This window comes from Rhinopithecus bieti, unplaced genomic scaffold (assembly GCF_001698545.2).
Source record: "Rhinopithecus bieti isolate Rb0 unplaced genomic scaffold, ASM169854v2 scaffold_6904, whole genome shotgun sequence".
NCBI lineage: Eukaryota > Metazoa > Chordata > Mammalia > Primates > Cercopithecidae > Rhinopithecus > Rhinopithecus bieti.
Window position 1 is genome coordinate 446,008 of NW_016805192.1, and position 18,859 is coordinate 464,866.

Here is an 18,859-nt window from a genome sequence, read left to right on the forward strand (position 1 = left end):
GGGCTGGAGTGCAGTGGCGCGACCTCGGCTCACCGTAACCTCTGCCTCCCGGATTTAAGCAATTCTCCTGCATCAACCTCCCAAGTAGCTGAGACTACAGGCATGTGCCACCACGCCCTGGCTAATTTTTTGTATTTTTAGTAGCGATGGGGTTTCACCATGTTAGCCAGGATGGTCTCAATCTCCTGACCTCATGATCCGCCCACCTCGGCCTCCCAAAGTGCTGGGATTACAGGCATGAGCCACTGCGCCCAGCCGATATATTTCATATAATATAAAATTAATCATTTAAAATGTATGCTTGGGTGGTTTTTGTTTTTTGGAGGGTTTTGTTTTGAGAGACAGCGTCATGCTCTATCACTCAGGCTGGAGCCCAGTGGCACAATCACAGCTCATTGTAACCTCGAATTCCTAGGCTCAAGTGATCGTCCCACCTCAGCCTCCAAAGTAGCTGGGACTACAGACATGCACCACCATACTCAGGTAATTAAACTTTTTTTTTTTTTTTTTTAGAAACAGGGTCTTGCTGTGTTGCCCAGGCTGGTCTTGACCTCCTGACCTCAAGCAGTCTTTCCACCTGGGTCTCCCAAAGTATTGGGATTACAGGCATGAGCCACTGCACTCAGCCTTTGAATGGTTTTTAGTATATTCACTATGTTGTACAACCATAACCACTATCTAATTCCAGAACAGTCCCATCACCCCAAAAAGAAACTCTGTCCCTACTTGCAGTTAGTCTCAATTCATCCTTTCTTTCATTTCTTCTCAACCACTAATCTACTTTCTGTCTCTATGAATTTGCTTATTGTGGACATTTCATGTAAGCAGAATCATACAATTTGTCATCTTTGTGACTGGATTTTCACTTAGCATAATGTTTTCAAGGTTCATGTTGTAGCATGTGATAGTTATTTCATTATTTTTATTTATTTATTTTGTAGAGACTGGGTCTATGTTGCGCAGGCTGGTCTTGATCTCCTGGCCTTAAGCAATCCTCCCATTGTGACCTGCTAAAGCAATAGGATTACACTTGAGAGCTACTGCACCTGGCTTCTGCATTCCTTTTTATGGCTGGATAAGATTTCATTGTATGGATATGCCACATTTTATTTATCATTTCATCCGCTGATAGACATTTGGGTTGCTTCCACTTTTTGGCAACTATGAACAAATAATGCCACTTGTTAATGTATGTACAAGTTAATGTATGAACATATGTTTTCAATTCTCTTGGGTCTATACCCAGGAGTAGAATTGCTGAGTCATTCTATGTTTAGTTTTTTTGAGGAACTGCAAAACTTTTGTGCAGTAACTGCATCATTTTACATTCTCATCAGCAATGAGGGCTCTAATTTCTCTACTTCCTTACCAAAACTTGTTACTGTCTTAAAAAAAAAAAATACTATTACCATCCTAGAGGGTGTAAAGTGTTATCTCTCACTGTGGTTTTGATTTGTAATTCCCTACAGACTATGATGTTGAAGATCTTGTCATGTGCTTCTAAGTCATTTGTACATCTTCTCTGGAGAAATGTCTATTCTATTCAAATGCTTTGCCCATTTTTAAATTGCATTGTCTTATCTTTGAGTTGAAAGGGTTCTTTGCGTATTCGGGATACAAACAATATATATAAAATATGTATACTTATGAGAGATATAATTTGCAAATATTTTCCCCCATTCTGTGAGTTGTCTTCATTCTACAGTGTCCTTTGATGCATGAATGTTTTTAACGAAGCCCAGTTTATCTACTTTTTTCTTTCACTGCTTGTGTTTTTGTGTTATATCTTTAAAAATCACCATTTAATCCAAGGTCATACAGATTTTCACCTATGTTTCCTTCTAAGAACTTAACAGGTTTAGGTCTTTGATCCATTCTGAGTTAATTTTCGTATGTGATGTGAGGCAGGGATCCAAATTCATTTTTTTTAACATGTAGATATCCAGTTGCCCCAGCAACATTTGTTGAAAAGATTATTCTTTCCTCAGTTAATGATCTTGGCACCCTGGTCAAAATCAACTGACCATAAATGTATGGGTTTATTTCTGGACTCTAAATTGTATTCCACTGGTTTACATGACTCTCCTCATGCCAGTGACATGCCATCTGGATTACTGTAGTTTTGCAGTAAGTTTTGAAATCAGGAAGTATGAGTCCTACAATTTTGCTTTTTTCAAGATTGTTGTGGCAAATATGACTCTACAATTCCATATGAATTATAAGATCAGGTTGTCTATTTCCGGGAAAAAGGCAGTTGAACTGTGACAGGAATTGCATTAAATTTGTAGATAAATCTGGGTAGCACTGCCATCTTAACAATATTAAGACTTCCAAGCCATGAACACAGGACGTCTTTCAATTTATTTAGATCTCTACTTTCCTTCAACATGTTTTCTGTTTTTTAGGGTACAAATCTTACACTTCTTTGGTTAACTTTATTCATAAGTATTTTATTCTTTCTGATGTTATTATAAATGGAATATTTTCTATTTCATTTTCAGATTATCCATAGCTAGCATATAGGAATGCAACTGGTTTTTAGATAATAATCTTGTATCCTGCAACTTTGCTGAATTCATTTATTAGTTTCAATTTTGTTTTGGTAAATTCTGTAGGATTTTCTACATATAAGATCATGTCACCTGTAAATATAGTTTTATTTATTTCTGATATAAATGTCTTTTCTTTTTCCTGCCTAACTGCCCCACCTAGAACCGCCAATAGTGTTGAATAGGAGTGGCGAGAGCATCCTTGTCTTGTTCTGATCTTAAGGGGGAAAGCTTTCAGTCTTCAACCATTAAATATGATGTTAGCTGTGAATTTTTCTGTTAGTTGGATTTTGTTTGTTGAACTGAATTTTGACAGTGCCAACTCATACGGTTGCTCTGAGAATCTAATAAGGAAAGATCTGTGAAGGTGTTTTCAAAATTGTAAAATATCATTTAATTTCAAGATCGTCTTATTCAGCGACTTGGTACTCTTACTCTAAAAGTTTCGGAGTAATGTTAAATGAATCAAAATGTTTCTGAAGCTTTTTAAATTCCCGACATCCTGACAAAGCTTTTGCACTTATGTTGTTTTGAAAGGGGAAGAAAAAGGGAAAACTCTTTGGAGAAGGAATCAGAACAAGGATCCAAGGCCTAGAGCCTCTCCCCTGTCCCAACAAGGGAATGCCAGCCCAGTAAGACTCAGGATGTTCAGGAAAGCAGAAAGGAGAAATGCAAAAACGGGCAAGCAGCAGCATGGTACAGAGGAATGAACACAGGATTTAATGGAACAAGATAGCTGAGATTCCAGTTGTTCAGAAACAACTGAAGAAAACAGTAAGCCTGGGTGCAGTGACTCAAAACTATAATCTCAACACTTTGGGAGGCCAAGGAGGGAGAATCATTTGAGGCCAGGAGTTCAAGACCAGCCTGGGCAACATAGTGAGACCCAAACTCTACAAAAAAGAAAGAAAATAAAAGAAAAAGAAAAAAGAAAAGAAAAGAAAATTAGCCTGGCTAGGTGGCACAAACCAGTAATCTCAGTTATTCAGGGGGCTGAGGTGAGAGGTTTGAGCCCAGGAGGTCAAGGCTACAGTGAGCACTGATCACGCCACTGCACTCCAGACTGGGTGACAAAGTGATACCTATCTCAAAAAAAAAAAAAAAAAAAGAAAGAAAAAGAAAAAAGAAACAGTGAGACACCCAAGAATATTAGAAGGTCTATTAAACTGCACATCTTCAATGCTGCATGATGTATTGACTTACATCCATAAGGCCACACTATACTTATCTAAATTGTTGATGTTACTTTTAGTCACTATAACACAGCATGCTAATAATTTATGATGTGTCCTTAATATTGAGAGGTTTCTCATTTAACAAATTCAGCTTACTAATAAATATAAACACAGTATTTACATATTATTTAGAGATAACTGAGTAGAAATCATATTTACAAATAATTGAGTCAAAATCAGCTGTTAGAAAGCAAAAGAAATTACTAGCCTACTTCCGTTCCATAGAACAAATATTTAATAAATATTTATAATGTCCCAGGCACTGTGCTAGGTGCAGGAGATGCTCAAATTAACAACAAAGCAGTTATCACTTTTTATATTTTTTTGAACAATGAACAGGAATAAAATATGTATAAAATATAGGTAACACATAAAACACCATAAACCTGCTACCCAGTTTAAGAAAAAGAACATTATTTAAATCAAGTTTTTATTGAAGAAAAACATATATACAGAAAAGTATATACATTGTATGTGTTTGGCTCAATGAATTTCTACAAAGTGAACACACCCAGGGTAACCAACAGTTAGGTGAAGAGGACATTACCAGCATCCCATACTGCCCGCTCCTAGTCATTATCCTTCTACTCAACCACAGATACCCACTAGCTCAATTTCTGTCATCAGAGATAGAAATCATGAATAGAAATATATTCACTCCCCAGGAGTGTAAGTGTCTACTCTCAGTTTTAGGGAATTCTTTTAGTTTTCCAAAGGGGTTGTGCTCATGTATTTTCATCAGCTCCAGCTGCTGCACATCCTCATCACCACTTAGAATTGCCATGACAGGCCAGGCGCGGAGGTTTACACCTGTAATCCCAGCACTTTGGGAGGCCGAGGCAGGTGGATCACTTGAGATCAGGAGTTCGAGACCAGCCTGGCCAACATGGCAAAACCCCATCTCTACTAAAATACAAAAATTGGCCCGGCGTGGTGGCAGGTGCCCATAATCCCAGCTATTCGGGAGACTGAGGCAGGAGAATCACTTGAACCCAGGAGGCAGAGGTTGCAGTGAGCCAGGATCGCACCACTACACTCCAGCCTGGGCAACAGAGCAAGACTCCATCTCAAAAAAAAAAACAAAACAAAATCAAACCCAGAATTGTCATGACAATGTGTTCTTAATTTAACTTTCTGGTGGGTGTGGAGTAACATCTCCCTGAGGTTTTAACTTGTATTTATCTGATGACTAATGAGGTTGAGCATTTAACATATGTTACAGGTAAGTTCTTTGTGAAATGCCTGTTTGAATCCTTTGTTCATTTTTCCATTGGCTTTTGTCCTTTCTTTTATTCTTGATTTGTAGTTCTTTATATATTCCAGGTACAAGTCCTTGTCAAATACATGTATTTCTTTTTGTTTTTTCTTTTTTGAGACAGAATCTTGCTCTGTCGCCCAGGCTGGAGTGCAGTGGCGCGATCTCGGCTCACTGCAAGCTCCGCCTCCCGGGTTCACGCCATTCTCCCGCCTCAACCTCCCGAGTAGCTGGGACTACAGGCGCCCGCCACCACGCCTGGCTAATTTTTTGTATTTTTAGTATAGACAGGGTTTCACCATGTTAGCTAGGATGGTCTGGATCTCCTGACCTCATGATCCGCCTGCCTCGGCCTCCCAAAGTGCTGGGATTACAGGCTTGAGCCACCGCGCCTGGCTGTCAAATACATGTATTTCAAATACCTTCTGCCACTCTTTTCTTTCTCCTCAATGGCGTCTACTATGGAGTGAAATGTGCACTCCCCACTGCCCTCACCAAAATTCATTAGTTGAGGCGCTTCCCCCACCCCAACTATTTTGGAGATAGGGACTTTAGGAGATGACTGAGGTTAAATCAGGTCATAAGCGAAGGGCCCTAATCTGACAGGACTGTGGCTTTATAAGAAAAGGAAGAGAGATGGTGAGATCTTGCTGTCTATCTGCCACACAGACACACAGCAAGAAGCCTGTGTGCAAGCCACAAAGACAGTGGTCACCAAAACACAGTCATACTGGCAGCCTGGTCTCAAACTTTCAGTTTCCAGAACTGTGAGAAAATACATTTCTCTTGTTTAAGCCACCAAGTCTATAGCATTGTGTTATGGCAGCCTGAGCAGACTAAGACGGTGTCTTTTGATGAAATCCAATTAATCAATTTTTTTCCTTTGTATCTAGCGCTTTTTATATTCTGTTTAAGAAATCTTCACCTATCTCCAATGTTTCTGCCTTTTCTTGTCATTAATTTCTAACTTGCCTACATTATGATCAGATATTATAAAGATATCAGCACCTTGGATGTGGTGCTCAATACTCCTCAATTATTAATATTGTTAATTATATTAAGTCTTCTAAATTAATGCAGTGCAAAAGTACTTTCTGTGCTGTCCAATACAGCAGCCATACAGCAGCCATTGTCACGTCACTAGTAAGCACTTTAAAAGTGGCTATTGTAACCCAGAAACTGAATTTTTAATTTAATTTTCAGCTGTAACCGTTTTGTCTTTTTAATTTTTCAATTACTGACAGAGTTTTGAAACTCCTCACCGTGGTAGATTTGTCTATTTCATCTTACAATTATGTCATTTTGTTCTTTGTACACTGAGGCAATTATTAGGTTCACACAAGTTTGGAATTATTTTTACCTTCATGGATAAATAAACCTTTTCTCGTTGTTGAGGGTCCTATCTCTAGCTATCTCTTTCGTTTGAAAGATCATATTGTCTCATGCTAATATAGCTAGTTTACCTCCCTTTTGGTTAGAATTTGCCTGATAGAGTTTTTCCATCCTTTTGCTTTCTATCTTTCTACATTCATACATATTAGCTCTCTCTCTTGAAAATTATAGCTGGATTTTATGTTGTTTCAGTAAGTTTTTTTGCTTGTTTTTATTTATTTATTTTTTGAGACAGAATCTCACTCTGTTGCCCAGGCTGGAGTACAGTGGCATGATCTTGGCTTACTGCAACCTCTGTGTCCTGGGTTCAAGTGATTCTCCTGCCTCCGCTTCCCAAGTAGCTGGCATTACAGGTGAGCACCACAACACCCAGTTAATTTTTGTATTCTTAGCAGAGGCAGGGTTTCACCATGTTGGCCAGGCTGGTCTCGAACTCCTGATCTCAAGTGATCCACCCGTCTCAGGCTCTCAAAGTGCTGGGTTTACAGGCATGAGCCACTGCACCTGGCCTGCTTGTTTTTAAATAATCCAATCTGACATTCTTTGTCTGAATGAAGCATTTAGTCTACCATATATTTGATTTGATCTTTACATTTTATTTTTGCTTCCTCTTTATCTGACCTTTTCTGTTTTTCACTTCTTCCTTGCCTTTTAAAATTGTTTTCTGCTATAAATTATTCCTATTATTCCTATTATTTATATTATTTTAGTAGTTACTCTGAAAATACTAATACACATACTTATCAAAATCTAAAGTTAATTGAATAGCTTTACCTTTCTCTTCAACACTATAAAGACCATAAAATACTTTAATCAGTCTTTTGATTTAGATGCAATTGTTATAAAATATTTAGTTTTTTTTTTTTTTGAGATGGAATTTCGCTCTTGTTGCCCAGGCTGGAGTGTAAAGGTGTGATCTCAGCTCACCGCAACCTCTGCTTCCCGGGTTCAAGCGATTCTCCTGCCTGAGACTCCCAAGTAGCTGGGATCGCAGGCATGCGCCACCATGCCTGGCTAATTTTTTTCTTATTTTATTTTTAGTAGACACGGCGTTTCTCCATGTTGGTCAGGCTGATCTCAAAGTAATGACCTCAGGTGATCCGCCCGCCTCGGCCTCCCAGAGAGCTGGGATTACAGGCATGAGCCACCACACCCAGCCTATTTAGTTCTATTTTTAAAATCTCCACATACATCATTTTTATAAAGCCAATATTTATTTCAATATATCCACAAATTTACCATTATCTTTACTCTTCAATCCTTCTTAAATCTCAGACTTTACATCAGTGGTGATGTAGCCTTCAGTAAATTGATCCGAACTTCCACAAGTAGGGAAGGTTTGACGGTTACAACGTTCGGTATTTGTCTATTTTAAAGTGTCTAATTTTGCCCCCATTCTTCACAAGATATACAATTCTTGGTTGACAATTATTTTCTCTAAGCATATGGAAAATATTATTCCCTGTCTTATGGCTTTCACTATTATAGACAGGAAATTAGCTGACAGCCCAAATACCTGTTGAAGGTAATATCTTTTTTCTCTGACAGCTTTTAAGACCTCTCTATGGTAGGTGTGGATTTCTTTTCCTTTTATCCTTTCTAGGATTTTTTAGCTTCCTAAATTTGTAGGTTGTTTTTCATCAGTTCTCTGTCATTATCTCTTCAAATACTGCCTTTGCTTCATTCTTTTCCATGCCCCTGCTCCCCTCTCCTGGAATTCTGACTAGACTGAACCTTCTTACTCTACCCTCTGTAGTCTCTTAACTCTTTTATTACTTTTCATTTTCTTGCCTCTATACTGCAATTTTTTCAGATCCAGTTTACTAAATCTTTCTTTAGCTGTATCTAATCTGTTATTAAATTTGTACACTGGTCATTTTTGTATACTTGCTCCTCATTCCTATTTTAAATATTTTTTCTATAAGCATATTAAATACATGTATTTATAATCTGTGTCTGCTAATTGCAATATGTGAAGTCTTTGCAGGTTCTGATCCTGCTCTTGACTGTTTCTGCTTGCTCTCATTCATTGCATCTTATTTCTTTCTGCATTTTGTGAATGTGAGATCATATTTCTTACAGCTTTATGTTTAGGAATTTTCTAAATCCTAAGATCAAGATGGGTTCTCCCAAGAAGCTTTGTATTTGCTGCTTTTTAGACATTCTTAGGCATTTTAAGGCATCGTCACTCTTGTATCACTTTTATATTTAATTACTGGCTTAAGATTTTCATACCATCCAGGTAATATAAAATCAGGATTCAAACCTGCATGAAGGTCAGCTTGTGGGTAAAACTTCTCAGGGAATTTCTGTACCCTTCCCATCACTACAAAAGTTTGAGGCAGGAATTTTCCTTTCTCATCCTTAGACAAGGTAAGTTTATTACTAGTTCTCATTTATTATGATGTATAGCCCCTTGGGGTACCATCTTTACCGGTAGAGGTAGGACGTTCTACCAGAAAACTACCAACTTTTATCTTCTGTTCTCTGAGCTTCTTGAAGACAAGCACAAGTTAACTAGGTTTTCCAAGTAAAGCCATTTGCAAATAATGTCCTCAAGGCAAAAGTACTTGGCTTGTATCTCTGGGTTTTCACCTTCACATAGTTTTTGGCCTGATTATTCCTTACTTTTCAGCCAGCTATCTCCATGCATGTAAGGTTTTTACTTAAAAAATATTTTATCTGCCAGGCACAACTGCTCACACCTGTAATCCCAGCACTTTGGGAGGCCCAGGTGGAAGAACTGCTCGAGCCCAGGAGTTAGAGACCAGTCTGGGCAACATGGCAAGACCCCATCTCCACAAAAAATAAAAAATTTTGCTGCACATGGTGGTGTGCATCTGTGGCCCCAGCTACTCAGGAGACTGAGGTGGGAGGATCGCTTGAGCCCAACAGGTCAAGGTTGCAGTCAGCCATGTTCACACTACTGCACTCTGGCCTGTGTGACAGAGCAAGACCCTGTCTCCCCTCCAAAAAAAATTTATCTAGAATTTTAAATTGTTTATTTGGGAAGGTCAGTCAGGGTACCTAATTAACTATACTGCAGGAAAATAGCTATGCTTTCTTAAAAGTTTGAAAATTGGATATAGATGAAGGTAGTAATGGGAAGAAGACGATAACCTTGAAACCCATCAATAACAAGGTTGAGTATACATTTGGAAAGAAATCTGGAAAAAATATCTTCAACAATGTATAAGGAACTAAATTGGAGAGCTCAAAATACTCAGTGAATGCTTCTCAACTTTAACATACATCAGAATCACCTGGAGAATTTATTGATAGAGAATGCTAAGCCCTACCCCAGGGTTTCTAAATTAGTCAGCCTGAAGTGGGAACTGAGAATTTGCTTTTCTAACAAGTTCTCAGATAATGCTAATTTGCTGGTCTGCAGAACCCACTATCACAATCACTGTACTAAGAGAAATAAACTTCATAAAACAGGAACACTGACAGGTTCATTTCATTACCTTCTACAAAAGAAGAGAAGAAATGTGTGGAAATGAGATTTCAATAACACTCTTGGTCCATCTCATCATTTAACTTATACTTAAGTTAATTTGGTGATTGATAAGTAGATTTATTGAAAGATTTATGAAAAAGGACTGCAGCGCAGCAGCTGTTTAAAGCTAGATCTATAATACTAATGATTTAAATAACACAATTCAATAGCTTGGCAGAGAATATCAAAATTTAAACTATAGATATTGTCAGAAGTGACAATTTACTAAGATGTTCAGAAACAAATGTCTTGTTCAATCATTCAGGATTCATAATACCCCATACCAGGCTCTGTTCTCAGCAATGGGAACTGTCTGCTATCGTCTCACAAAATTGTATCAATATTATTCTCTAGGAGAAAAATAGGCAGGATAATTAAAAATTTGACACAGAAGTTCATTGGAAGACTCAGAATTAGTGATAATTGCTAGTTTCATTGCTTGTCAAACCAACTACAAAAACGTTTATCAGCACACAGCACTAAAACACTTTACAACTTTTAAAAAACCCACCAATGCAGCCCTAAAAGTCTTTATTTTGTGGTGATTTTAAAAAGAAATGAATCTTGCATTTCAAAAATGACTAACTTATTTCTTACCTGAAGTTAATAATTTTCCCATTTCTTCCTCCACCAAAGATCTATATGGCTAGTGCAAATCTATCAGCACTTTAGCAGTTCTTTCTGAATTCAGCAAAAGACCAAAATACCCCGCATTACTCATAAACAGCTGATGCTAATTCATTTGGTTTCAAATCTACAAGGCACAAGTTGTGAGAAATTAACACTTTCAGCTTAAAGTCAAAGAAAAGGAGATCAGGTTCCTAAAGTTATTGAGCTGAATTTTATTGAAGTGCTCTTTGTGGCTGCCCCAATAAAATATAAGAGGAAAAATGTAGGTCAAAAATCAATAGTGGTAGGTTAAAAGTGTCTTTAAACAAACAAACAAACAAACAGTCTCGCTCTGTTGCCCAGGCTGGAGTGCAGTGGCATGATTTCAACTCACTGCAACCTCCACCTCTTGGGTTCAAGCTGATTCTTGTGCCTCAGCCTCCCGAGTAGCTGAGACTACAGGCGTGTGCCACCATGCCCGCTAATTTTTGTATTTTTAGTAGAGACGGGGTTTTGCCATGTTGTCCAGGCTGGCCTTGAACTCCTGGCTTCAAGTGATCCACCCGCCTCAGTCTCCCAAAGTTCTGGGATTACAGGCATGAGCCACCGCGCCTGGCTGTAATGTTCTATTTTTTAAAAGATAAATATCTGAAGCAGGTATCATAATATGTTAACATTTCTTAAACCTCAGTGGTAATCACACGGATATACGTTATTCACTGTACTTTTTGTCATGATTAAAATCTCTTAAAGTGTGCATGAATTATACTCATACAAAAATACTTAGGGCTTTCAGAAATAGTTACATCTACACAAGGAATATTTCGTGTTCACTATTAAAAAAAAGTTCGAAATTAGAAGTTTAAATCTAGGAAACTGAAGTCAGTATAAGGTAGCTCTCAGAGCAATATTAAGGGTATCAGTACTAAAATATGAAAGAGTATCTCACTGAGCAATTTTCACTTAAAATACCACAGTCAGAGGACAGATGCTTTAAAAAGCATTACAGCAAGTTCTTAGTGTATTGCCCAATGCAGCTATTTGCAAGGGTTCACTCTTCCGCCACTTCCAGAATTTCCAATGGTTAAGATAATTTACTTTACCTTATACTTCTGCACCTTAACTTAAATACTTGAAAAAAGAATCATCGTATACATAAATTCCTCTGGGTTTATCTAATGATGCTTTAAAGAATTGCTTTGTTTCCTAAAATTCATTGCATTTGAAGATACTTTTGAAAATATCCACTAAAGCGATATACAAAACCAATAACTACTGCATATACGACTGCAGAAAGTTGATACACTTTGGACAGTCAAACTTTCATTTAGGAAATGGACTACCAAACACTTTATAGTATTTGTTTTGATTTGTGGTACTGCACACGAGCTATCCCCAATTTACAGCCTGAGTTCCAAAGTTTCATCTGAAAGTTTATTTGGTAATGATGTCATTCACCCACAAAATGTTACAAATGACTAGGTTTCTAAACAAAGGCTACAAAAGCTTCTGATATTGATACTGATACTTAATATTCTGGCCTGCCCCAGTCAAAACACTAGATTCAATAAATTTTACCTTTAACATCTTTCCATAACCCTTTCAACTCCTAAGAAAGTTCTCCCTCGTTGGTTCCTATTTCACATTATCTTACTCCCATCTCTACAAAACAGATCACCTCGACTGGGTTTAAGGACTTATGAAGAAAGAGATCCACTGGTTTTATTTGCATTAAAGTATGTATATTTTCAGAAAGGGACTGCTGAATCTCCAGTAAGAGAGATTTCTGGCAATTTTAAAAGATAAGCATACAAAACAGTTCAGGCACTGTGGAAAACTTTTCTCTTTTTCTTTTCCAGTAGTGGGAAGGTAGTGGTATCTTCTGATGACCTATAAACTGTACACTGAGTAACATCACACATTATATTCTTCAGCCAATTTCCCAGATATACTATATACGGTGCTTCATTGGTCAGAGAAAGGAGAGAGCAAGACATACAAATTACTAGTGCTATCAATAGCAACAGTGACATAACCAAAAAAAACTTCAATTACATAGTGAATATAAATCTCACTTACAAGATGATGTCAGAATACCAAAATTAAGCAAATCAAAAGTGCAAGATCAAAATAAACTGTCCCCCACAAAAAGGAAATATAAAACCATTAATAAGAGTATGGCAACAGGCCGGGCGCGGTGGCTCAAGCCTGTAATCCCAGCACTTTGGGAGGCCAAGACGGGCGGATCACGAGGTCAGGAGATCGAGACCATCCTGGCTAACCCGGTGAAACCCTGTGTCTACTAAAAAATATAAAAAACTAGGCAGGCGAGGTGGCGGGCGCCTGTAGTCCCAGCTACTCGGGAGGCTGAGGCAGGAGAATGGCGTAAACCCGGGAGGCGGAGCTTGCAGTGAGCTGAGATCCGGCCACTGCACTCCAGCCTGGGCGACAGAGCAAGACTCCGTCTCAAAAAAAAAAAAAAAAAAAGAGTATCGCAACAGCCGGGCACAGCGCCTCACGCCTGTAATCCCAGCACTGTGGGAGGCCGAGGCAAGCAAATCACTTGAGGTCAGAAGTTCCAGACCAGCCTGACCAACATAGCGAAACCCCGTCTCTACTAAAAATAGAAAAATTAGCCGGGTGTGGTAGCACAGGCCTGTAATCCCAGCTACTAGGGACGCTGAGGCAGGAGAATTGCTTGAACCCAGTGGGTGGAGGTTGCAGCGAGCTGAGATATCACGCCACTGCACTATAGCCTGGGCAACAGAGAAAGACTCTGTCTCAAAAAAAAAAAAAAAAAAAAAAAAAGAGTATTGCAACAACAACAACAAAAATCTGATAAAATTCAACATCCCTTCATGATTAAAAAACTCTCAACAAATTAGGCATAGAGGGAATATATCTCAAAATAATAAAGTCTATATATAACAAACCCAGAGCTAACACATACTGAATGAGGAAAGGTGAAATCTTTCTTCTAAAAGCTGGAATGAAGCAGGGATGCCCATTTTCACCACTCCTATTCACCACAGTACTGGAAATCCTGGCCAGAACAATCAGACAAGAGAAAGAAATGAAAGGCATCCAAACTGGACAAGAGCAAGTCAAATTGTGTCTTTGCTGATTATATATCTGTAGGTTTAGAAAACCTTTAAATCGGTAGCATTTCTATACACCAATAATGATCTAGCCAAGAAAGAAATTAAGAAGGCAATCCCATTTACAATAGCTACCAAAAACCTAGGAATACATTTAATTAAGGAGGTGAAAGATCTCTACAAGGAAAACTACAAAACACTAATGAAAGAAAATATAAAAAATCCTATGCTTGTGGAAAGAATTAATATCATTAAAATGACCATATTGCCAAAGCAATCTACAGATTCAATGAAATCCCTATCAAAATACCAATGTCATTCATATGGGACCAAAAAAATCGCTTGAACCCGGGAGGCAGAGGTTGCAGTGAGCCGAGATCACGCCACTGCACTCCAGCCTGGGCGATGGAGCAAGACTCCATCTCAAAAAAAGAAAAAAAAAATCCAGTGATAGGAGGGATAAGTTCAATGTTTGATAGCTGAGTAGATGACTATACTTACTATATTGGACTCATGTACCCTGACTTGATCATTACACATTATACACATGTAAAAAATTTTTCATGTACTCCATAAATATGCACAAATAAAAGTATTGCAACAAGGTGAACTATATTTGCTAAACATCACTCAGTAATTACTAGAAAACAAAGGCTATCAGAAGAAATGATAGACAATCAGATGGGACAAAGTTGTTCAGATTTTCCAAAAGGTAGAAGATAGTTTCTGAACACTATTATGTCCAAAAAGTTCTAGGTGAGGTAAACCTAGTCTTCATTACATTCTTGCAACTAAGTTGGTGAACTAGGTAACAGTACCAGGCTGATCTGAATTCAAATGCTGACCCAGCTTCTTGCTGGCTATGTGAACTTGGCAAGTTACTAAATCTCTCTCTCTTTCTCTCTGCAAAAAACAAAGATAATACTACCTACTTTGCAGGGTTGTTTTGTTGGGATTAAATGAGATATATCTGTACTTAAGCAACAGTACCCAAGTATATTAATGGGTATCAGTCTAGAGACAGGTCACTGGCAGCATATGCTCAAGGGTTATTTCTGACCCTGTCTTATTCTATCCTTTACCAGTAACACAAATGTAGAAACAGAAGTCACGATTATTAATCCTACAGAGCTAACCAAACTAGAAGAGACAGCTACTATGTTTCCTAACATGAAAGAACTAAGAATCCAGATTACCTCAACAAATAGCAGACAGGCAATGACCTAAAAAAATGAATTGTAAAAGGATAAGGTCTTGATTTAGGTTCAATAAAACGGCTCCAAACCTAGAATGGAGCTAGGGAGCTGATTTTAAAAGAACGTGAGTTTTCATTAACTACAAGCTCAGTTATGAGCCAAGAATGTGATTTACCGTAGAAAAAAACACTAATACAATTTTATCTGGCATGAATAACGGTAGTGTCCATCTCAAGAGAATAATAGCTCAAGTATATTTTTCTCTGATCACTGTGTTCCACTCTGGGCACATTTTAGAAAAAAAGTTGACAAAGCAGTAACATTAGGTTACTTCCAGAGGAAGGTAGTCTAAATGATTAAGCGTTTGGAATATGAAATATGCTAGGAACTGGGGGATGTTTAACTTGTAAAACAGAAAATCTGAGGAGATATGTAACCTGTATTCAAGTAAACAAATAGCTTGAGTAGCTATTACATGGAAAAAGAATTGTGTTTACACCTTCCATATAGCTTTAAACAGCAGAAATAGTAACTACGTGTAAAAGTTACGTGGAACTCCAGATAACAAAGACGTAACACAGCTGTATGACATTACGGGCAAGCTTTAGGGTAATATACCATCTATCACCCAAGTGTTCAGAGATTGATTCATTTTTAACAACAACAAAAAAATCTCTAAGGAGAGGAATACAGTTCTTCAAGAGTATATAACAAAGGATCCTTACTTACAACGTGGGGTCAGAATAGGCCTCCCTTGAGTAGCTAAATGATGTCTGAGTAGGAGGTAAATGGTTGTGGTGAAGAACGTTACAAAGAAAGGAAACACCACTTGCAAAGACCTTGTGGTAAGAGAAACTACAGGCTGAAGGAATTGAAAGGCTCATTCACCATATAACCTGAGGACAGAGAGTTAAGAGAGAGAGTGGAAAGAAGCAGGAGCAGAACCACAAAGAGTCTTGAAGGCCTCATTAAGGATCTGGTTTTCTCTAAAAAGTAATGGGATGCTGCTGAGGAGGGGTTTAAGTAGTAATGGGCATGCGAAGGAACAATCAATGTCAGTGTCCAGAATGAATTGGAGGTGGGCCATACACTCTAAGAAGACTACTTGGGAGGCCGGGCACAGTGGCTCAGGCCTGTAATCCCAGCACTCTGGGAGGCCGAGGCAGGTGGATCACCTGAGGTCAGGAGTTTGAGACCAGTCTGGCCAACATGGTAAAACCACATCTCTACTAAAAACACAAAAATTAGCCAGGTGTCATGGCGGGCACCTGTAATCCCAGTTACTCAAGAGGCTGAGGTAGGAAAATGGCTTGAACCCAGGAGACGGAAGTTGCAGTGAGCCGAGATCGCACCATTGCACTCCAGCCTGGGTGACAAGAGCGAAACTCCGTCCCAAAAATAAAACCAAAAAAACAACAAAACAAAACAAAAAAACTACTTGTAAGCTTCCTGCAGTAGTCCAGACCAGAAATGATGGTAGTCTGGGAAAACGAGGTAAAAATGAAGATGTGGAAAGGTGGACAGACAGGAGATTTTTAGGTTAAAATGACAGAACCCATGTGACCAATCCAGCTAGTCCAGTGGGTGATTTGGATCTAGTTTAAAGCAACCATTCTCCCAAACCAGAGTCTTTGGCCTTAATTAAATACCTTTATGGGGGGCAGGAGCAGAACTCTTGACAAATTTTACCAGAGTATAGGGAAGAGGACACGGATAGGGCAGAGGAGAGATATAAAGGGTTACCCACCCTCTCCCTCCCCCAGATTCCCAGCCTATATAACTGGGTGGATGACGGTATCATTCAGTGAGATATTCCTATCTCACTGAGTGCAGTGCAATAGTGCAAAGGTGACAGGCATTCAGCAGAAACTGTACTTTGAGGACCTACACAACCATTCTGTTTTTCACTATCAGCACAGCAATAAATGACATGAGGTATTCAACATTTTATAATATAGGTTTATGTTAGATGATTTTGCCCAACTGTAGGCTAATGTAAGTGTTCTGAGGATGTGTAAGGAAGGTAGGCTAGGCTAAGCTATGATATTCGGTAGATGGGGTGTATTAAATGCATTTTCAACTTCTGATACTTTCAGCTTACAATGGGTTTATCGGAAGGTAACTACACCGTTAAGTCGAGGAGCATCTACACAAGTTAGGTGGGCTAAGATCCTGGGTTCCGAGTTGAAAAAGCTGAGTTTCAGGGGCCTTGATTTTAAATAAGCAGCTGGATGTATTAACCTGAAACTTAAAGGGCAGGTCTGGACTGGAGGTAAAATATTGAGAATCACTGCCATATAGACAGTCGTAGCTATGGACTTACAAGAGATTGCCTGAGCAGAAAATTGAGAGAAGATGGCCTTTGAGGAACACCAGCAATGAATAACAAAGTAGAGGAGGGTGAGTCTGCAAAAGAGAGGTCTGAGTCAAACCAGGAGCTAGGCATCCAAGAACACATGTAAAGAGTGCTTTCCGTCAAGGAGGCCACGGTCAACAACGTCAAAAGCTGCTGAGACATCAAATAAGGACTGAAAAGTTCAATTAAGTTGACGGACAGGTTTCAGTGGGATGATGGGACAGAAATCAGACTGCAGTAGGTTAAGGGGTGAGTAGGTGGTAAGCAAATGGAAGACAATAAATATAGACAACTCTATCAAATTTCCTGCTGTAAAGTGGGAAGGGAAAAGGTGACAGCTGTGGCGATGGGGGAAGGGTTTGTTTTAAGATAGAGAAGCTTGATTACATTAAGAAGGAGCAGATGAATATACAGATAGGGTCTGAAGTATTAGTAGAAGGACTAGCCTTAAAAGGAGAGACCACGGGGAAAAGGAAGAGAAAGAAGCCAAACTAAATGACCTTTAAGATGCCTTCTGACTCTAGAATCTCATGACCTACAAGTCCCTTTAGATAGGGCTTTTGCATAGATGCATAAATCTGTGCAAACTGATTCAAAAATTCCGGTACAAAGAGATCAGTCAAGCACATCTTTCGCCCCCAGTGACGCAGTTAATGTCCTCAGGTTTATAACCAGTGTAATCTCTGGGCAGGACTCATCCCTTGACAGCTTTTAGCTCAACGCAGACTGCAATACAGCACTCAACCAGCTCTCTCTCTCCTCGCCAAACCCATCCTACCCAGAAATCTTAAAGCCTAAAGGAGGAAGTAAATTTAAAACCCTGAAACTACAGCATATCCTGCTGCATTGGAAGCGACTGTCATCCATAAAAACAAAACGTGACAGCCCAAATCCATCCTCACTGCAAGCTAAAGCAAATTCCCGCCTGACCCGACAGTTGACAGGTCCCCCAGATGGCAGGGCTCTAACACTAAAAGTCATTGGCACCCCCTCCTCTTTCCCAACGACCTTTAATTTGTGAAGAGCCAGACATGGGTTCCTGATGATCCTTCCTACACCGCTCGCCCCGAATGCAGCAGACGTGCTCCCGGCAGTTACTCCGGCGCCCCCTAATAAGCCCTCGCAAGGGGGTGCAGAAAGACCCCCAGAGCCAGTCAGAAGGGGCTTCGGCGACCGCGACCCTGCGGCTATGTGGAGGACGAGGGAAACAAGCCCCAAGGGACGGAAGAGGACGACAGGAGGCGCAGCAGACGCGGGTAACGAGGGGGTCATCTCCCCTCGAGGGGGGTGGAGTTGTTGAGGAGGGCTAATCCTCTGCCACCGCTCCCCTGCTACCCTCGAGTCCCGCTCTGGCCTCGCGCCCCATTGCTCGGATTCACTCCCACTCCCCTGGGGCCGCCTGGACCCCGGAGTGCCCGCGAGCCCGGCGCCCCTGCCTCGAGCCTGGGCTCCCAGACCGGCACTCACCCGGCCCGCCATCTTCGCCAACACGTCCGGCTAGGCGGCTGCAGCTCTGCGTTCGGCAAAGCCCGCCCCCGCCGCGCGCGCGCGCCCCCGCCGCCCGGCCTCGGGCAGGCGTGCAGCCGCGGTGAGGACGCGCGCGTCCCCGGCCGCGTCCCAGGAGTCCTCGCTCCGCAGGGCGCGCGCGCGGGGCGGGCAGAGCGGCGGCG

The 18,859-nt window shown here is 40.0% G+C and overlaps 1 protein-coding gene across 7 annotated transcripts in view; it reads right to left on the bottom strand.

Annotated features, from left to right (window-relative positions):
• NSF (N-ethylmaleimide sensitive factor, vesicle fusing ATPase) overlaps nucleotides 1-18,776 on the bottom strand; it is a 171,584-nt gene extending 152,808 nt beyond the window's left edge. For 2 of the 7 annotated variants that reach the window (XM_017871611.1, XM_017871609.1), the window contains exon 1: nucleotides 18,657-18,776. In XM_017871611.1, the coding sequence (XP_017727100.1) occupies nucleotides 18,657-18,668 (12 nt within the window). In that variant the 5' untranslated portion in view covers nucleotides 18,669-18,776. The other 5 variants (XM_017871610.1, XM_017871608.1, XM_017871607.1 and 2 more) reach the window with 4 other exon arrangements.
• Nucleotides 18,777-18,859: the final 83 nt, after the last annotated feature.